This window comes from Moschus berezovskii, chromosome 27, assembly GCF_049115385.1.
Source record: "Moschus berezovskii isolate FMDL1 chromosome 27, NW_MosBer_1.0, whole genome shotgun sequence".
In the NCBI taxonomy this organism is placed as follows: Eukaryota; Metazoa; Chordata; class Mammalia; order Artiodactyla; family Moschidae; genus Moschus; species Moschus berezovskii.
Window position 1 is genome coordinate 2,721,544 of NC_142486.1, and position 20,499 is coordinate 2,742,042.

General features: G+C 51.6%; 1 protein-coding gene across 5 annotated transcripts in view; it reads left to right on the forward strand.

The window, feature by feature from the left end:
* The window catches only part of SDK1 (sidekick cell adhesion molecule 1), a 728,747-nt gene that overhangs the window by 583,682 nt on the left and 124,566 nt on the right, over nucleotides 1-20,499 (forward strand). For all 5 annotated transcript variants that reach the window (XM_055410401.2, XM_055410402.2, XM_055410400.2 and 2 more), the window contains exon 17: nucleotides 3,540-3,721. In XM_055410401.2, the coding sequence (XP_055266376.2) occupies nucleotides 3,540-3,721 (182 nt within the window). The remainder of the gene's footprint in view (nucleotides 1-3,539; nucleotides 3,722-20,499) is intronic.

Consider the following 20,499-nt stretch of genomic DNA (forward strand, 5'->3'; position numbering starts at 1 on the left):
TAGACTGCGGCCCACCAGGCTCCTCCGTCCGTGGGATTTTCCAGGCAAGAACACTGGAGTGGGGTGCCATCGCCTTCCCCGAATGTAACTTCTTAGCTAAACGTAAAACATTATGAGAGTTGCTTCTTTAACTCCATTGTCTGCGTACAGAAGTCAGCTCATCCCCAGCATGTATTTATGTAATCACCCACTCGTCATTTAATACACATTTATCTACACACGTAATGTGTGCCCGTCACAGCCAATTCACTGCTGTTCTCCAGTTGTCCTGAAGCATATGAATTATCCTCTGAACACAAGCCAGATTGTTATCTGCCTAAAGAGGTTCAAACGCGACCATCTCCCGGCTGCATGAGGGCCTCAGCGCTGAACCTGCACGCGGGGCCCCCTCAGGCCCTGAGCCCCTGGCCTCCCTTCCCCGGTTCACAGAGGAGACTGCCGATCCGTCCCCTGTGGGCCGGGGGCGCCTGCGGGCCCGTGGGTGCTTCCAGAGCTGGTCTCCCTCCCTCGGGAAAGCAGCCCAGCGCTTCCCGCTGCTCACCCAGCTGTCCCCTGGTTCCCTGCTCATCAACTAATGAAGATAATTGGCCTCCCCTCTGGACCGGCCTCCCCCTCCCGTGCTTGTCATCCCATCCGCCTCTGTCTTTTTTTTGACCACAGGGAGGAAAAGTTGCCTGGGGCTCCATCTGCCAAGTAAGGACTTTAAAAGTCAGGCCACAGAGCCAGGCTCCGGGTGTGGAGTTTCCTAACGCAAACTCTCTGATGTCGCAAGGCCCCATCGGGCACTGCACACTTCCCTGTTTTGTGGGATTACGACTCTTAAAAGGATTTTCCATGATGGTGTCAGTGGAGGCAAGCACTGGAAAAGAGGGCATCCATATTTGCAAGGGCTTCAATCCAGAGAGCCCCGAGACATGGGTGCGCTACACAGGCTGTGAATATCCCAAGTTTTCAAAAATTAAAGACCCATGCCAAAGTGAATTTGCTGGGAAACATTTCCGAATAATCCTCTAGTCTGCAGATCAGCTCTGTTTGCAAGCGTGTACCCTCCGGGGCACAGGGCTCCATGTCAGACCAGCAGCGTGGTCCATGGAAGAGCAAAACGGAAATAAATCACGGCCGCAGCTCTGGCCGTAAGCAGTTAGAGTGCGTGCACAGTAATAAAATATTCATAATAATGGGCAGGGTGTTTCTTTGAGAGGAACATAGGGGTTATGTCCTTTAAAAACATTTTCCTGTTTATTTCCATGTAAAGAATCTTCTTGTTCTCTCTGAGGCGGTCTCCTGGGCAACGTATCCGGCCCTTCAGCGGACGATGCCCCTCGCTTCTGTTATTAATTATGACCTTCCTAGACATTCTGTGAATATTACAAGAGCACCCTGAAGCCGCTGGTCAGAATGGACCACGCTCCCTGCCAGAAGGGAGAGCCAGGAATCTAAGAGGTGGATTCTCCCTGCCTCATACAGATAGGTCTGGGAGGAGGGATGGGCAGGTTCACCTTCAGGGCTCAGAACTCAGGGTTCTCTGTTAGCTTACCTCCTGCACACGCAGTGTCCCCAACAGAGAAACATTTTTTGGGGGCGTGCTTTAATCCGTCACAGCTCCTTTGCACCTATTTTTCATCCTATTCTCGAACCGACCCCACGGGATGCCACTATTACCACGTCACCTTAGGGAGGCGGAAGCCAAGGCTCAGAGAGTGAAGAATTGGCTTCAGACCTTCAAGCTCATGAGTCTTCTTCCCAGCTTGGTCTTCTGGGCGGCTTGCTTTGCTCTGCCTGGAATGCATACCGGACAGTGGAGCTGGGGTCTCCAGCAGCCACGCCTGGCTGTACCCTACTGGGTACCCGAGGTCCTGGGCCCAGTCATGTGCCAGGCTACTCTGGGGTCTGGTGTGGGTGGGAGCCAGTATTTGCCTTTTTTCAAAATGCCTGTCTGATTATCCCAGGGCCGTTTATTCTCAAAGCCCCTGCTCTGTAGATAGGGAGATGGCTGGTACTCGGATGACGCCACACCAAGCCTTCCCTGCCTAGAAGACAGGCAGGGATAGACTGTGATAGACTCAGTTCAGCCCGCCGTGAGCGGCGCACACCCCTGGCAGGAGAGTCCAGGGAGGTGCAGCAGGATCGGAGCGGGTGGGAGAGAAGCAGAGATGGGCGTGAGGGCTCTTTCGCGTTTGCCCATCACGGAGCGCCGCTGTGTGTGCCAGCGCCTCCCCCAGGGCTGCTGCAGGCCCGCGTCCCGCGGCTCCTCTCAGGTGTGAGGCAGGAAGGCCCTGGGCCCTTGTGCCCTTCATGGCCTGCCTGCTCTCGATCCTTTCTGCCTCCTCTCCGGCAGGACTCGCCGCGCACAAGCGGCCTGCAGCAGGATGGGCTCAAAGATGAGTCTCAGAAAACCCTGATTTTCATATTACCGTGTTCGTACATCCTGAGTGCATTTCAGTCATCACTCTCCTTGGAGAGCTGCTTCCCACTCCAGGCTTGGATTTCGGAGTTCCTTCTTTTTCCCGAAGGTGGTAGCCTTGCTGACACGCTGGTTCGAGTGAGTCTGGCTCAGGCCCTTCCCTGAGTCCAGGCCCTGGGGACGGCACGGTGCCTGACCCGGACTCTGCAGGGTCGCTCAGCGTTCCGGAGGCGCCTGAAGACTCCAGCCCACCGTGGGGAGTGGGTGCGTTTCCCACCCCACTCCAGGTCTGTATCCTGCTGCACCTCTGCCATCCCCACCAAGCATCAGAGTCGTGTCTTCTTGAGGAAGGAGCCAGCTCTCGGCTAGAAACTCCACGCTCTTGGAAGTTATTCCTACAGCTCTCGCCCCTCGGTTTACCCAGAGGAACGATTCGCTTCTGCACGCATGATCATGGAAGACGTCCGTCACTCAAAATAATGTTACAACAGTCCTTTGACTGTGCAAATAGCAGTTTCCCAGCTAATATGTTGTCTGTGTTCAGAGTCGTTCGTGTACGTCATTGTTTTAAATAAATGCAACTTTAAATCTTTGCCTTTTGTCCACAGAAGAGCCTGCACATTGCCCTCTCAGAGGTCCCCTGAAAGCCCCTCTTAGCAGTGGGCCCATATTTTAGCAGTGTGAGCACCTTTGAAAGCCAGTCATTCTGACTCTGGACTTCACGCACAAGCCCAGCAGGAGCTCAGCCCCCGGACACCGAGGGCACCATGCTACCCGCTTTCTCTCCTCCGCCGTTTCAGAGTCGGAGGACTGATTTATAGCCGCAACCCACTAGAAATCTTGTCCGAAAATTGGCGTCCTGAGTTACTGTACTCCCTGAACGACTGACACTTAAAAAGGGATCATTTTTCCTGAACCCTAATGTGGTTGAAGTGTCAGATCTGTTAGCCCACAGCTTCTAGTCACCGTGAGATTAGATCAGACCTTCTTAGCAATGGAAGTGGACGTGGTGTCATCTGGGGCGGACCTCTGGGCTTTCTGCTTGTCCGTCTACCCCTGATCTCCTCCAACGGCGTGAAGGAACCTCGGGGAAACCCAGGCTCTGGCTCAAGTCATCTCTCCCGGTCTGCCGCAGGTACCGCCTGGCCGGCCTGCCCGGGGAATACCAGCAGAGGAACATCAGCAGCCCCGAGGTCAGCTACTGCCTGGTGACCGAGCTCATCATCTGGACCCAGTACGAGATACAGGTGGCCGCCTACAACGGAGCCGGCCTGGGCGTCTTCAGCAGGGCGGTGACTGAGTATACCTTGCAAGGAGGTAAGCCCGCCCGAGGCGGCACAGCCTTCACTGGGGGGCCAGGTGCGCAAAGCTCTGTTGCAGCAAGTGAGCTGATCAACTCACTCAGTATTTGAAATATTTATTTCTGTTGAAATAAAAATAGAGTGCTCAGTCCTCTAGGGAGCAATCAGAAGGCGATGAATCATATTTAATTTAACCTCTCCTTCTATTCGTAAACTATAGCAAAGCCACAGAAAGGGGCTGGATCTATGATTCTGTCTGCTGCTTTGTGGTCACCAAGGACGGAATGTGTCTCTACACATCCTTTAACTGGTCCGCTTATTCTGAAAATTCCTGTGGAATTGACTTTTTCTAAAAGGAATGACGGTATATCTTGCAGTGAAGGTGGCTGTGGAGTCCTGTGTGAAGCTGTGAATGTTTTTCAAAGAGAATGATTATTTAGTGTTTTGCTTTTAGCAACGTAATGCAGTTATTAGTAGTGGGTTTGCGACTCTGTGCTCTCCACCCCCACTTTGGGTTTCCTTTTTCAGTTACACAAGCAAACACTTCACTAGATTCACAAAAACGCCACCCCACACCCACCCTCCAAAACTGACCAGGCAGAATGCCGAAAAGCCAGCAGGTGTTACATTTGTGTGCTAAGACCCAACCCCGTCATTTGCAGTTAATTCCACTGTCTTCTGGGGGGTCCAGACCTCGGCCCCAGGAAGGTCTGGACGCCCAGAGGCCCTCTCCACGTCTGCATTTCACTTTCGTCGTAACACACAGACCCTCTCTGGACACAGTGGCACACCAGAGCAGCCCAGAGCCTGGCCCGGGGAAGCAGTTTTCCCACCAAATCTAAAACCCTTTGTCGTTGAGCAGTTTTCCCCTCTCCTGACTCACAGGTGTGAGTTTATTTGCTTAGGCGTTTTTATTGCTACCAAGCCTTGACCTTTTTCAAATGATAAAGTTCCTAACTGCCCACATCTCTCCCCAAATCATGCCTGAGACCTAATGTTCCCTGATATTACACGCTGTCATTATCATCCCATATTGATCGGCTGTCTGTTGTCATCCCTGAGCCCATAAATCCTCCTCATGAATTAAGTGCCGTCAGCCCTGCTTTCACAGTGACGAGCAGAGAGACTTCACATGCAGGATGACAGGAAGGGCTTATGTGTCGGCCTGTGCCTCTTGATCACTCGTTGGAAAATGAAAATAGCTGAAAACCTGCTCTGTTAACGCTGGCTTTAATTAGTCCGTTTAATAAAATAACAATAAATTCGGAAACACTTAAAGTGACAAATGCTGCTGCTAACAGTCCCCCAGCGCTGTGTACAGTGACAGCCTCCTCGTGCTGCCGGCGTGCTCATGTTCTGTGCGGGGCACAGTCTCCCCCTGACCGAGATGGGCCGTGGGGTGCTGCGTCGTGCGTCTCTCCCGCCGTCCCTGGGAAGCTTCAGGGCTGTGAGCGACGTGAGCGCTGCGTGAGGAAGGGAGCTCTGCTGGCAGGTGCGCGGGGAGACCCGAGGGGCCTGAGAGTGGGGCGGCCGCTGCGGACGGCGGAGCACTGGTCCAGCGGTGAGCTGATGAACTCCCCCGATCGCCGACGCGGGCTGAGGGGAGCCACGGGTGTGTGCGGTGCGGCTTCACACATATTGCCTCTGGGCTGCCCTCCACCGCGTCCAGCCTGGCACACGAGCTCTCGCTGGGGCGGCCTGTCCCATGGGACCAGCCCAGCCCCCTCCTCAGCTCACTGGCAGTTTCTGGGATCAAACAGGGCACGTTTTGCTCGCGTTGAGCGGGTCTGAGGTTTGCTGGGCTAACACCCGGTCCTCTGATCAGCGGCGCTGTTTTCTGGGCGCCCTTGGCCCCTCTGAGGTCAGTGGGGCCCCGCAGGGGATTCATCCGGCCTGACTGCTGGCGGCGTGGCTGCCCCTCCAGCACGAGGGGCTCGTGGATCTGGACGCAGCTGGAGGCGGGCGCTGTCTCCGCATGGAGCCGTCTCTGGATGCCTCGGTTCAGGTGAGGTTGGGGGGAGTCTGCTTCCTCACATAGGTGAGAACCTGACTTCCGGTAGCTCTGTGTGCAGAGGTGTTCAGAGTCTCTCTCTTCTTAGCTGCTTATGAGCAGACGTCGTGTGTGGTTTTCCCATCTGCGTGTTGGCCTGAGACACCGGGTCACTGTTCTTTGCCCGGGTACCGGGTAGCTGGCAGGGGAGCCTGGAGCTAGGAACCCCGGCAGGTCTCGGGGCCCCCAGGGTGATCATAATGCACATCTTTGCTCACTGGAGGGCCCTTCTGGCATTCTGTGTGTCCTCAATGCAGGCTTTGATCCGGCCAGCCTCGGTGTGAACTCGGAAAACACACATCCTCTGGGGCACCTGGCGCCTTTTCCAGCCGTGATTTGCATGCCCAGACCCGTATGCTCCGTGCAGTAGTAACACCCAGACAGCTGACCCCGAGCGCTGGAACTCAGTCAGTTGTTCCATGCTCTGCTTCCAGGCCCTGCCCTGCCCCTGCCCTGGACCCTCGGTCACCAGCAGAGCTTCTCAGGCCATTTCAGCCTCTGATGTTTCCCCTTTAGTCTGAGGGTCATGCCTGAGCCCCAGGACTGGTCCCTTGGGCTCCACACCTGGCAGATCAGGATGGACACATGGCCAGGGGAGATAGCTGGACCCTCAGCACGGGGCTCACTCACATGGGGTTCACGTGGGGGTCACTTACACAGGGCGCGCACACACACACACACAGAGCCCCAGAATCGGCCCTGGCCCAGAGCCCGCAAAGCCTGACTCTCATTACTTAGCAACAATACTTATCTGCCTTCCAGAAACATCTTAGCTTTTCTCTGCCTCTGCTTTGTTTTCTTTCTTTTCTTTTGCATTTGTAAAGTTCTGACATTTCCACCCACCCTGACTACTTTAAGAGCAGTTGTGAAGAGAAAAGGAAGCAGTCTAGGTGAAAAGGCTATTAAATGCTGAGCTGTGACACCGCACCCACATTGCTGTCTGTATTCCTCCGTCCACCCTGACGACGACCAGTGTCTATTGTGGGATTTGAATGTCGCCATCATGGTAGTTGTACAGAAAGAAATCTGGGGTCAATTTCTTTGCTATTAGTAAAATCAAGAATGGATGTTGAGGAATTGGTGTGAGTGCCTGCTATGTGCTTGGGGTCATGCAGCAGGCCAGGGCACTGAGAGTGGAGGGGACACCTGTCTCGTTGTCAAGCTTGGGGGCTTCAACTCGACCAGGAGTGAAGACTAACATCTGTGAAACAAGACTGGGAATGAGAACAGAATCCGGCCTCATTCTCAGGAAGCAGTCCCGCTCACCCACACGCTCGGCGTCACTAACGTACTTTAGAGGCTCTGCAGCCAAGGCGCTCCCAGGAATGTGCCAGGAAGTACGTGTAGCTGCTGAACTGGTTCAGAATGGAGTCCGGCTGCTAGAAACAGACCCAAAGGAACAGCAGCTTAAATGAAGTGGGGTGTGTCTCCATCTTTCTGACACCACAAGAGTGGGCGGTGGATTCTGTGGGGTCATAGCGGCAGCTTTATGGTCACCAGAGAACCAGGTCCCCCTTTTTCGCTTTGCCATCTGCAGCCCTTGCCTCGTCGTTGCAAACTGACTGCTGTGATGCCAGCTATCACATCCACATTCTAGAAGGAGGAAGGCACAGGGTCTGCCTTGTGGCCAAATAATCAAGTATGCCCACTTTTCAGGAACTTTCTTAGAAGTCCCATCTGCCACAGACTCGTGCTTACAATTCATGGACTGTCTGTGTGCCAGAGAGCCTGGAAAGGGTCCCTCAGCTGGGCACATTTCCGTTCGTTATTAAGGAAGGAAGAGGGTAGGGCAAGCAGAGGGCAACTAGCAGTGTCTGCCCCACTTTGTCCGGAGACTCCTGCTGAGGAGTCGCCCGAAGGATGTACGGTTTCTAGGTATAAACTGGTGAGACTGCGGGCAGAGCGCCTCCTGGCCCTTCGTAACCACCCAGACTGGAGTCACCAGACACCGCAGGCCCACAGCCCCCCGGACCCCTCGGCCTCCTCGGGAGCTCGGCGGCTCTGCTCCAGCAGCCCGCTGTGTGTCCCAGGGCTGTTCGCAGCCATCGCTGAGAAAGCCTGGGGGGCTGAACTGGTCCCTGAAGCTGAAAAGGGCATAATTTAAATGCTGGAGTGTTACAGGGATACGGAGGGGTGAATTACGCATAAGATGAATTATTCGTCAGCCTGATTTGGGAAATTACTGGAATGTGTGTACGCACGATTCTGGAGCCAGTCAGGAGACTGTGGAGGAGCAGGAGCAAAGGGAAGAGCCGAGCCGCCATCCAGCCAGCCTCCTTTCCTCTCCCGTTATCCGCGTGGCGGACTGGAGCCATCAGGGGACGCAAGGTGTCATTTATCTTGACTTTAATAGGCTCCTCTTGAAAAGATGTCGGAATACCAGGAGAGCTCGAGAGTGTGGGGTGGGGCGTGTGCTTGTCAGACGGTCACCCGCAAAGAGGACGTGTGAACGACGTGGCGTCGGCCCGGCGAGGGCACAGGGGCGGGAATGCGGCTGGGAGGGCTGCTGCCCGGAGATGCGCGTCCCCGGGCCCCCGGAGCACGCGGCCTTGGTCTCAGAGGGGCTTCCCTCAAGGGGGCTCCTGAGGAATGATAGGGGGTCATACCTCTGAGCCCAGTGAACTGACCCAGGAAGTGGTGAGAACCACCGTCCGCCTGTCAGGCCCCAGGTTTCTCCTCAGCCCCGTTTACTGAGATGCAGTAAAAGCATCCGTTCCGGTCCACGTCCTGACACTGTGTGCGACCCCAGCCACTCCGAGGCTCCCCTGAGGACTCTGGGGTCACATGGCTGCTTCACCGGTCTCTCACCGTTAGCGGAACAATTTTTAACAGAAACATTGTGGAGCCAAACACTGCGTCAGCATCGACTTCGAACCACTGATTGCTTCAGATGACGCCAGTGCTTTTCCTCCCTCACTGGATGATTAGAAAGTTGCTGAAGTAGACATTGGCAGTAGGAAAAATGCTCATAATTATACAGGGTGTTTAGTTATGCGGAACTTAGATTCTCTGGCTTTTTCCTCTTGAAACCAAAAGCATATTGATTTCTGGAAGGGTTTGGAAGGAACTTCTGAAGTGAACTGAAGTTGTCTTCCATTTCACTTGGGGAGATCGCTATGGAAATTTGACAGCTTGGGTTCCCAAGTTCACGTGGTTAGATCTGTTTTAAGAGTCTTGCTGTTGCGTGTGTGTGTTGCTTGTGTTTGTGCTCAGTCGCTTCTCTGTCTGACTCTCTGCGACCTCGTGGACTGTAGCCCACCAGGCTCCTCTGTCCATGGGATTCTCCAGGCAAGAATTCTGGAGTGGGTAGCCATTTCCTCCTCCAGGGGATCTTCCTGACCCAAGGGTTGAACCCGCATCTCCTGTGTTTCCTGCTTTGCAGGCAGGTTCTTTACCACTGTGCCAGCAAGAAAGCCCATGTGTAGGTTAATCTCTCACATTTAAAACCTCCTTCTGCAGGGAAGAGAAGATCATGAGGCCCTGCTAACAACATCTACTAAATGGGTTTGATGGGCAAAATCGGGGCGGGTGGGGCATATGAGCGGAGAAGGCAATGGCAAGCCACTCCAGTACTCTTGCCTAGAAAATCCCATGGATGGAGGAGCCTGGTGGGCTGCAGTCCGTGGGGCCGCTAAGGGTCAGACACAACTGAGCGACTTCACTTTCACTTTTCAGTTTCACACATTGGAGAAGGAAATGGCAACCCACTCCAGTGTTCTTGCCTGGAGAATCCCAGGGACGGGGGAGCCTGGTGGGCTTCCATCTATGGGGTCGCACAGAGTCGGACACGACTAAAGTGACTTAGCAGCAGCAGGGGCATATGAGAAGCTGGGAGGTGAGAAGGTTTGTGTTAGATGATTCCCAGGTGTTCAAGTCGTAAAGAGCCAGGGCAGGCCAAGCAGACATTTGAGGTGTGTTCAGTCACTCACCCATGTCCAGTTCTTTGTGCCCCCGTGGACTGTAAGCCTGCACCAGGCTCCTCTGTCCATGGAATTCTCCAGGCGAGAACACTGGAGTAGGTTGCCATTTCCTCCTCCCGGGGACCTTCCTGACCCAGGGATGGAACCCGCATCTCCTGTGTCTCCTGCATTGGCAGGAGATTCTTTACCACTGAGCCACCTGGGAAGCCCCAAGCCAGTGAGGTCAGCAACTTTAACCCTTCCTTAAGTATGTTAGCCGCTTAGTCATGTCCAACTCTTTTGCGACCCCATGGACTGTAGCCTGCCAGGCTCCTCTGTCCATGGAATTCTCCAGGCAAGAATTCCTTCCTTAAATGGGTCCATTAAGATGCAAATGCTGCTTTTTCTATAAAAGGTTCAAAGACAAATTATACTATAAATCATCATTCTTGAGCACGCCAAGATTTTAATTTTTTCCGGTTTTATTTCTTTATCATTTTTCTTCTTATAACAGGTATTTTTGTGCTGTAATGATTTATTCTGGTTTCAGAACATTACCTTCTAATGAAAGAGAACTATTCCATATTTAGAGAGAAATGGGAAAAAACATTTGGTTATCCAGGTTTCTAAAACATTAGTAAAAGCCCCTAAATGTTCACTTGGGCTTCGCAGGGCTTTCTAAAGTAAGGATTATAAATGAGCACTCTGCAAGCTCCATTCCTATCTCCTCTTGGGAAATTCTCAATGTAGCGTAAATGACATCGCACAAGAAGATTTGTTTCTCAGTCCTGATGACTTTCTAGACCTCAGGCTGCGCCCACAGACAGGCTGATGCTCAGATTCTCCCAGCATCACCTGAAACGCCCAGTAGGAACCAAACAAAGTGATGCGGGGTGTTCCTTTAGGTATGGGTCTAACTTGGTCTTTGAGACATTTCAGGAAAGGGCAGGAATCGAATTCTTCAGGGGGAGCCGCTGTGTGCCAGTTTTCACTGGCCTGTGTAGTGTCTGCTTACGTTCATTGCCTTCTGTGGCCATCCCCCAGCCTCATGTGAGAGAGGCACCACGGTCCCTGTTTTACAGAGAAAAAGATAGAAGTTCAGAGAGGTAATCAGCTTTCCAAAGGTCACACAGGTTGAAAATTCTGGGAAGTGCTCAAATGTATGCTTTTCCTTCTCATTCTGCATATAAACATGGGCAAAAATTGCTTCCAAATTTTTAGTGCTCAAGTAGGTTTGCAATAGCTTGTGGATATTTTTTACCGCAATGAAAAATAGACACAGTGAGTCTACTTTACATGGAAACCCAGGACACACACACTCACACACACCTGAAACAAAAGGTTCAGAGAACAATAATCACCCTGACAGTGTATGACGGTTTTCAGTATTTTCTGCTCTATTCCATTCCGTCTCATTCTTCCCGTCTTTAACAAATGCAGGCTGCAATCACTAAGCTGAGTTTCTGGTCTGCTGCTAATGCAGTAGTGGCCTGCAGTTTGAAAAAACACTGAATTCAAGCAATACAGGGTGTTTGGTTCACTTGGTTCATGAATCCCTTTCAGAACAGGCGTCAGCTGGCCTGTAGTTCACGTCAGGGTCAAGGTTGAAGCCGGGTACCCAAAGGAGATACTACAATGAAAGGCCCAACAGGGGTGGGGCTGAGTGGGGCCCGAGCGGGGCAGCCTGGGCACCACGCCGAGATTCGGGGACTGGAGGCAGGTGAGTCCAGCACCTGTATCTGTGCAGACGACCTTGTGGGAGAAGACTTGCCCTTCGGCTGCCACTGAGAGACACAGGAAACCATCAGACCCATCTTAAATGACTCTGCCTGCGTGCTAAATCACTCCAGTCGTGCCCGACTCTTTGCGATCCCATGTAGCCCACCAGTCTCCTCTGTCCGTGGGATTCTCTAGGCAAGAATGCTGGAGATCTTCTCCTCCAGGGGATCTTCCTGGCCCAGGGATCGAGCCCGAGTCTCTTACATCCCCTGCATTGCAGGCGGGTTCTTCACTGCTAGCGCCACCTGGGGAGCCCCAGTACTGTGACCAGCACACTATTTTGGGAGGTTCAGGCTGGTCTTCCCTACAAGCCTGTGAAAGTTTTGAAGGAAGGGGCTGCATCTGATTGATCTTATTTTCATCTGTACCCCCAAACCCACGCACGGTGCCTGACACGTCAACAAATGAAGCGTAAATGGATGTCTGATTATGGCGAATGCCTGCTGTTTCTATTTCAGTTCCTGCCAGCGGGCCAGTGAGTGTCCGTGTTCAGCACGATGCCCAGCCTCCTCTCCCAAGGTCTTCTCCTTGTCTTAGAAGAAGAACCCAGTGCCTGCTGGCCTTGCGCGTCTGCAGCCTGCAAACTGGTCCTGAAGGCTTTCCCCTCAGTGCCTGGTGCAAAAAGAATTGGGGAGAACAAGTTTGGAAAGGGAGACACAAAACTTTTTCAGTGTTAAGGTATTTTCTTATGCAGGACACTTAGAAAGGGATTCTTGAGCTTCTTTGTGCAAGATCCATTATCCTTACAAAGTGTCAGGAGTGTTTGAAGCAGGGAGGACACGCAGGCACATCAAAAACATGAGCGCTGTCATGGCACAAGAACTCAGCTGCAGCCTCCAGCACCCTTGAATTGATGACACCGCCCAGCACGCAGATGGAATACATCTGTCCACACAGCAGAGCTGTAGCCCATGGTTCCTCCACGTCATGAGCTGCTTCTCCCCTTCTCTGAAAGGCAGGTAGTGGTGTCGGCTCACCTGGAGAGGGAGACCCCCGTGAATTCTGGGTGGACTCTTCAGTTCCCCATACTCGAGATCATACACGTTCAGGAATAGGAGAATCGGGGGGTGTGGTTGTGGTGGAGACATAAGGAGTCAGGCGTCCTTCCGTGGCGTGGACACTGCTGGGACCAGCCATCCCGCCAGCAGCTCCATCCCTAGCCAGCAGAGGATGAGCAGAGGTGAAGAGACATTTTTCTAGGCGAGGGAGGCCCTGAGTGTTCACAGCGAGGAAAAGCAACCTTGCCTTGAGGGCGGTGAGGGATGAGCCGCCATCGTGCGGGACTCTGAGGTTTCGTGGTTTGAAGCAGGTATGGTCGCTGTGGCATCTCAGGTAGATTCACACGAGCATGTGAGCACACAGAAGTGTTGAGTGACGCACCATTGTCTCATTCTCTGCTCGACTCAGCTGACTGACAGCATTGTCCCTGGGCCGTTAGCATCTTTAGGTTGGATTCCGCCAGCTGATAAACGGGGTGAGGAGAAGGAGGCAGACGTCAGTCACTTTCCCCTGCGGACGCCTGGACGCTCCCTCCCACCTGCCCCACGAGACCTTGGGGATCTCCCTGCTGGCATTTCACGGTGTCACTCCATTAATTTTATCTGACATGTTGTGAATCTCCCAAACATCAGGTAGCTCCATGGCCAGTGCACGTTTCTTCTGATGAACTGTAATTGTAAACCGATTTCCGCTGTTTACATAGATTGCAGAGAAGATGGATTGTAATGATAGTCTAGAATTTACTCCGGGGTCCTGCAGATCAGCTTTGCATAATCTACATGATGTTGTTTGAGTGCTTGAATGAGATAGCAAACATGAGCCCAACCGGTGTCTCTCTTTCCAGCTGCAGAGACTGGCTCAGGAGAAGTGCTGACCCAACAGAGTCTCAAATTCTGTGGGCTGTGAAAAGCAGTAGACGTTCCTGAAAGAAAAGGTGGAAAGCTGTCACTAGGAGTCGCCTTGGGCCACTCAGAACAGGCCACCTTCTGCCACCCTCACTTCCTCCTGGGGGAGGGTTGCCGAGTTGATAGGTCCAAATGCTATGTTCGTTCTGTGGCTTGATTTCCACTTCATTTACTTATCAGTTCTTTCAGTCAGCACCCTCGCGGCTGAGATGGAGAACCATGGATTGGGTGATAAAGTCATCAGGTGGGCCCTGAGGACTCAGCTTTGCCCAGAGAGTGTCGTTCACTTGAAGGACCAGCCGTGTGAAGGTGACTCGAGCGGCAGAACCCATCACCCTTCAGGGCTTCTCTTGCTCAGCACTTCTGTCAGGGACTCGGAGCGGGTGGAGACGACATGCCCGTCAAGCCTGCAGGTGTCACAGCTGAGAGAGCCATTCAGATGTTCTGTCCCCGAATCAGAAATAAAAATAAACTGCGGTGTTAGATTGATGGCTGAAATCAGGCTGAAACATAAAAGCCAGACGCTGCTTTTCCAGACACACGACCAGCCACGTGACAGAGGAGGAGGGACAGGATGTGCCGATTGTTGCCATAAAGAGAGTTGGTTGGTGAGCTGAGCACAGACCCAGGGAGAGCTGGGACCAGTCTGGTCAATGACACGTTTCCGAATCAGGGCAGGTCCAGTGCCATGGAGTCCTGTGCGGGCTGAAAGCCACTGGAGCCTGGAGGCCAGCTCCAGGTGCCTCGCCGTGAGGGCTGGTGAGGACTCAGGGGCTCCGCGGAGAGGGGGCCCCGCACGGGCAGTGCTCTGTCCATCCCATCATGTGGGAAACTGGAGAAGCAGAGTGTTTACTTGGCCCCTGGGAGCCAAGCCCAGCTGGATAGATTTGTGATTTTCAGATGGTCCAGTGGCTCTGTGGGCAAGGAGACAGACAGGCAGGAACAGGCAGCGGTTGTGAAAGGAAAGGAAAGGCAGGTCCCTTTACAGCATTCGGCCGGGGCACACGGGGACTGCAGAGAAGGAAGGGATCCAGGAAGCCCTACTGGCCACCGAGGGGCCGCCTGTCGGGAGGGGTGAGCGGGCTCCTGCGAGGACAAGCTGGTGAACGCCAGGACCACGGGGGGCTGGAACTGTGCCTGCTGGAGAAGGAGGCACAGAGAGACACATTAGGCTTCTCCTTGACTCTGAAGCCACATAAATATAGTCCATCTATTCATGTGTGCACGCGTGCTCGGTCGTGTCCGGCTCTTTGCAACCCCACGGACTGTAGCCCACCAGGCTTCTCTGTCCACGGGATTTCCCAGACAAGAATACTGGAGTGGGGTGCCGTGTCCTACTCCAGGGGATCCTCCCGACCCAAGGATCAAACCCACATCACCTGCAATGGCAGGTGGATTCTTCACCACTGTGCCACCTGGAAGCCTTCATCTATTCATAAAACTAAGTTATTTTAAAACATTTATAACAGAAATTCTAAAAAACTGAAGGCAATATGAGACAAATGAACATAGCGATATGTTGAGTTGGTGAACTTAGCCAAGTGGAAAGTAATTATTTCAGGTAACTCTGAAACTTGATGATCTGACTGCCCATCCCTAGCACAGAACCAAAATAAAAAACCTGGAGGAAAAAAGATCTACAGCTTTCAGCGGCCATGGAAATGGATGTGCTGGGTTCGGTGTTTTTAAGGCACAATTGTGTGAGTGCTGTGAGCTAAAGCAAGTAAGTACTATGTGGCTATCACTGGGAACTGAGATTTTTGGCAAAGTTGAAACCCTGAATTGAAATTGGAAGTATGATGATTTTATCCTCAAAGGAAGAAAGAATTTCTTGTAAAAATCCCTGGAAATGAGAACCAACCTAGGAGCACAGAGTTTCCCAGTAACCCCCAAATAAACAGGCTTTCTTGGCTAAACGGGAGATCCCAGGTCAAGAGCAGGCGGTATATAATATAACATAATATCATCTATAATTCCAAAAAGTGAAGAAGCTTATCAAGCCCCAGTGAGAGCTTGTCAGGAAGACCCCTGAGCCACCTTGAAGAGGCTCCCACTCGTTAAAGATGGGATAATGTGAAGATCAATAATAATAACTGCAACGAATTGAAGTGTTCCAAATACATTTCAGTCCATGGATTCGTAACAGTGTACATTTTCAGAGCCACATTGATCAGCTTTGGAGAATGCTAGGGGAACTTTTATATGCTGAATTTGTATAAAACTTTCTAATCAAAATCTCAAAGTTTTGAGTGAGAAACTTGACCTCAGTGGGTGAACACAAGTTATTCAATATGTGGTTTTATTCTTGAGATGGTGCCATTCAGATACCATCAAGACTTCTAATGATAACCTCTTCAAGGATTTGAAGGTAACCATTAACAAGAAAGCATTTGCACAAGTAGATGGTCGTGAGTGCCTGAAGATTATTTATCGCTTTTTCCCCAGTGAAGAGAAACTTACGTCTTACTGTTAACCAGAATGGAGACGATTCACCCTCTTTAAGTTATAGTTTAAGGGGGCAGTATTTCCCTCGGTTAACAGTTCTTCCTTTCATTTTGACATTACAAACGTGTAACGTCAAACAGTTTTTGTGATAATGTGACTGGATTTGGAATCTGATAAAATATTTCTCACAGCAAGTATTTTAAAATAATGGGCATTTGTATTACTCCTTGGAAGGAAAGTTATGACCAACCTAGACAGCATATTAAAAAGCAGAGACATTACTTTGCCAACAAAGGTCCGTCTAGTCAAGGCTGTGGTTTATCCAGTGGTCATGAATGGATGTGAGAGTTGGACTGTAAACAAAGCTGATCGCCAAAGAATTGATGTTTTGAACTGTGGTGCTAGAGAAGACTCTTGAGAGTCCCTGGGACTGCAAGGAGATCCAACCAGTGCATTCTAAAGGAGATCAATCCTGGGTGTTCATTGGAAAGACTGATGCTAAAGCTGAAGCTCCAATACTTTGGCCACCTCATGCGACGAGCTGACTCATTGGGAAAGACCCTGATGCTGGGGGGCATAGGGGGCAGGAGGAGACGGGGACGACAGAGAATGAAATGGCTGGATGGCATCACCGACTCGATGAACATGAGTTTGGGTGAACTCTGGGAGTTGGTGATGGACAGGGAGGCCTGGCGTGCTGTGATTCATGGGGTCGCAGATAGTCGGACACGACTGAGCAACTGAACTGAAACTGAACTGAACACATATACTGCTGCCCATCTTAATAATTTTTCTTTCGAGTTCAAACACTGATTCCTTTAGAATTATAAAGCTGATTGTATGTCACTCGTACACGTGAGCATAGATGGTCTGGGGACTTCTCTGTGGAGTCCAGTCAGCTGCTACAGAGTGTCAGTTAATGGCCATTTTTGTGCCAATAGCTTTTCCTTCAGCAGACCTTCAAAGTGAGACCCATTCACTAAAAACCTCAGCAACGATGATAATAATAACACTTTGTTCACAAACTCTTACAGAAACTCTTAGACAGCTGGTAGACTTCAGTTTGAAATTAAGACAGGAAAGTTCCGTCATGAATAATACTGTTGGAAGATACATGGACGGCATGTCAGATGACACAGTGACAGAGCCAGTCCGGATCGTTAAACCAGGATCACTCCCATCGCAGGTTGATGAGCCCTGATGCACAGCACCAGCTTCAATCCCGCAGAAGAATTCTTTTCTCAAAGTGGTATCTGATCCCACTTCTCTCACAAAGTGAAAAGCAGGTGGGGCTGTGGAGGTTGGGTTCTGTTAGGTTCACCGTCTGATGAGGAAAGTTATGGCACACCTCGATAGTGTGTTCAACAGCAGAGATATCGCCGCCGACAAAGGTCCGACTGGTCAAGGCCTCGGTCTTTCCAGTGGTCACATACGGATGTGAGAGCTGGACGATAAAGAAGGCAGAGCACTGAAGAGTTGATGCTTTCAAACCGGGGTGCTGGAGAAGGCTCTTGAGAGTCCCTCGGAAAGCCAGGAGATCAAACCAGTCCATCTTAAAGGAAATCAACCCTGAATACTCTTTGGAAGGACCGATGCTGAATCTAAAGCGCCAGTACTTTGGCCCCCTGATGCAAAGAGCCGACTCGTGGAAAAGACCGTGATGCTGAGAAGATTGAGTCAGAAGAGGGCAACAGACGACAAGGTGGCTGAATGGCGTCACCGAGGCGATGGACATGCACTTGGGCAGACTCGGAGAGATGGTGAGGGACAGGGAAGCCTGGCGTGCTGCAGTGTGTGGGGTCGCAAAGAGCTTATGACTTGGCGGCTGAACAGTAGCAGCACATGTTTAAATATAAGGAACAATGAAGCGGACTATCGGAGAAGGCAATGGCAAGCCACTCCAGTACTCTTGCCTGGAGAATCCCATGGATGGAGGAGCCTGGTGGGCTGCAGTCCGTGGGGTCGCTAAGGGTCGGACACGACTGAGCGACTTCACTTTCACTTTTCACTTTCACACATTGGAGAAGGAAATGGCAACCCACTCCAGTGTTCTTGCCTGGAGAATCCCAGGGATGGGGGAGCCTGGTGGGCTTCCGTCTATGGGGTCACACAGAGTCGGACACGACTGAAGTGACTTAGCAGCAGCAGCAAAGCGGACTATACGTATGTAGTAACTTCAGAAATCAACTTTTCAAAAAGTTGTGGTTGAACAAATTCTTAAAATTTTCTAATAAATCGGGTTAAAAAAATCAGAAAAAATAAGAAGCATGCAGTAAGCAATATTGATATTTTCCTTTTTATTTAAGGATTAAAATTGTGAAAAATTCATAACAATGTTATATACTATCTTATCCAGAATATTTCAAAAGGTAAATTATTTGAAGCTGTCAAACCCTGTAGTCCTTTCTAATAAGTTGATTTACTCATGTGAGTTATTATTTTTAAATACTCATGTGACTTAGTGGTAAAAAATAAAAATCCACCTGCCAATGTAGGAGCTGCAAGAGACGCCGGGTCGATCCCTGGGTCGGGAAGATCCCCTGGAGGAGGAAGGGGCAACCCACTCCAGTATTCTTGCCTGAAAAATCCTATAGACAGAGGAGCCTGGTGGGCTGCAGTCCATGGGGTCGCAAAGAGCTGGGTGTGACTAGGCACACACACTTCAACAATGTATATAATGCACACGTATAGTTTTCAAATGTAATTCCAACAGTTGTATGTTTTTGAGTGGCCATCAAGAGTGGTTTACTACAACGAAAAGCTGACAGCATCTCCTGGCCCGGGGGACCCCAGTGGCGGCGCCCTGCCTGGACCACTGTACCCCACTCTGCCCTCTACTGGCCACCCCAAGAAATCCATCCTCAGGAACCGGGAAGGGCCTTTGTGTCATCAACACCTTGCAAACGTTCCCGAAGGAAGACTTCTGTGTCTAAAGCCAGCCGTGTGGTTCTCCTCTTACATAACCTGGCTGTTAGGTGCCCCAGAGAGTTGGGGGCTTCCCCACAGGGCTCCTTGTCCCTGACTGAAAACTGAGACAGTGTCCAGGGAATCTAGGTCGTGTGTTCTCACTGGGGTCTAGGGGGAATTATCTGGTGAAAATGGATTTTTTTTTTTTTTTTGAGCAGTGAAAATCTCAGAAAAACATAAGCCCTGTCACTTCACCAGACCACTTCATGGCCTGCAGTTTGAGGCTTGGAAAGAATGGCACTTCAGGTGCTAATTATCTGGGGAGAGAACACCTGTGGAGGCCTTACTCAGGCAGCAGGAGGCCACAGCTTCTCAGGAGGGTCCTCTGCGCGCAGACCAAGCTCAGCTGTGGACGCGTGGGCCTCCACCGTCCTGCAGAGCAGTGGCTCCTCAGGGGCTGAGCCCTGCCTTTCCCGGAAGGCTGTGGTTACGTAACCCTCCTTGGTAATTAAGACCATTCTGCCGTAGCAGCTTCTTTCTTTGAAGGTCTGTCAAGAAGGATTTATGGGCTGTAGGTCTTTTTCTCACTTGAGGGAATTTTTAATCCCATTGTCCACAAATTTGTGAGTCACTTCTGATGACGGTAATTAGCAGAAAGAGATGCTCAAGGATCTGAGAGCAGAGAGAGCTGAGGAGCACTGTGAGCTTTGACGTGCGGAGAAGGGAGCTTGCCTTCGTAACTGGGTCAGCCAGGCCGGGACTGGTATCTGGGCCCCGGGGCGGGGCAGGCGGGGAGGCTCTGACCTGATGGTGAGCGGGCCTCTCAGCGTGGCTGTTAGGCGACACGGAGCAAAGTAAGGAACAGCAGGAAGTGTTGCTCATTTAGTTTATGCAAAATGCCATTTTCTTAAAGTGTTCGATCGGTGCGGTCTTACTTCAGAGGATATACCCACATTTGACCGGAAAGTTTTATGGAACTTCAGAGTCAGTAATTGGAAAGGAAATCCCAGAACTAAGCCTGCAAAGAATGAGGCCGTGGGCTCTCTGAGAAGTCACGGCCCTTTTCAGTTCTTTCCCAACTGCTCTTCATATTCTTTCATCCCTTTTCCCTCCTATTTCCCCTCCCACCCCCTTCCCTCCTCTCTTACACAGGGGAGATTGTCCGGGTGACCCATTGCCGCAGAATAAGCCTGGAGCTTGCAAGCAGCACCGTGGTACCATATCTCATGGTTTTTAGGGCTGGGAATGGGATCCGGAGGGGCAGTAACTTGGGCTGGCGGCTGAGGGTCAGGAGAGGGGAGAGGGGTTCCCTCGAGTGTGGGTGCCTTGACCGGAAGGCCATCAGGCCGAGCACCCTAGGGCTGCCCTCCAGGCACCACACCCAGCTAGTCCAGCATGGTGGCCGCAGGGACAACAGACTCCTTTCTCCTCTCAGGACTTCCAGAAAGGATGGTTCTAGAGATAAGGCGTGGAAGCCGCTAGTTTATTAAGGCCTGGGTTGTATTCTCTTGGCCAGAACAGTCAAGAGTCTGCACTGAAGTGCCTCAAACACCACTTGCCTCAGACACCACCGCTGCATGAGAAAAGGCATCAAGGTTTCTGCAGCCTTTTTAAAGTCAGTTTACTGAGGTGTAACTCACTTAGCTTGAGAGTAGAGCGCTGCCCCCACCCCCAGCCCTCGGCACTGTTCTTGCTTCCTCTCCTCTAGCTTTCCCTTTTACAGGAGTCATAAAAACGGGAAAACCCAGCGTGCCGTGTAGCCAGTTGAGTCTGGCCCGTCCCCACGTCTGGCACCAAGGCCGTCCGTGAG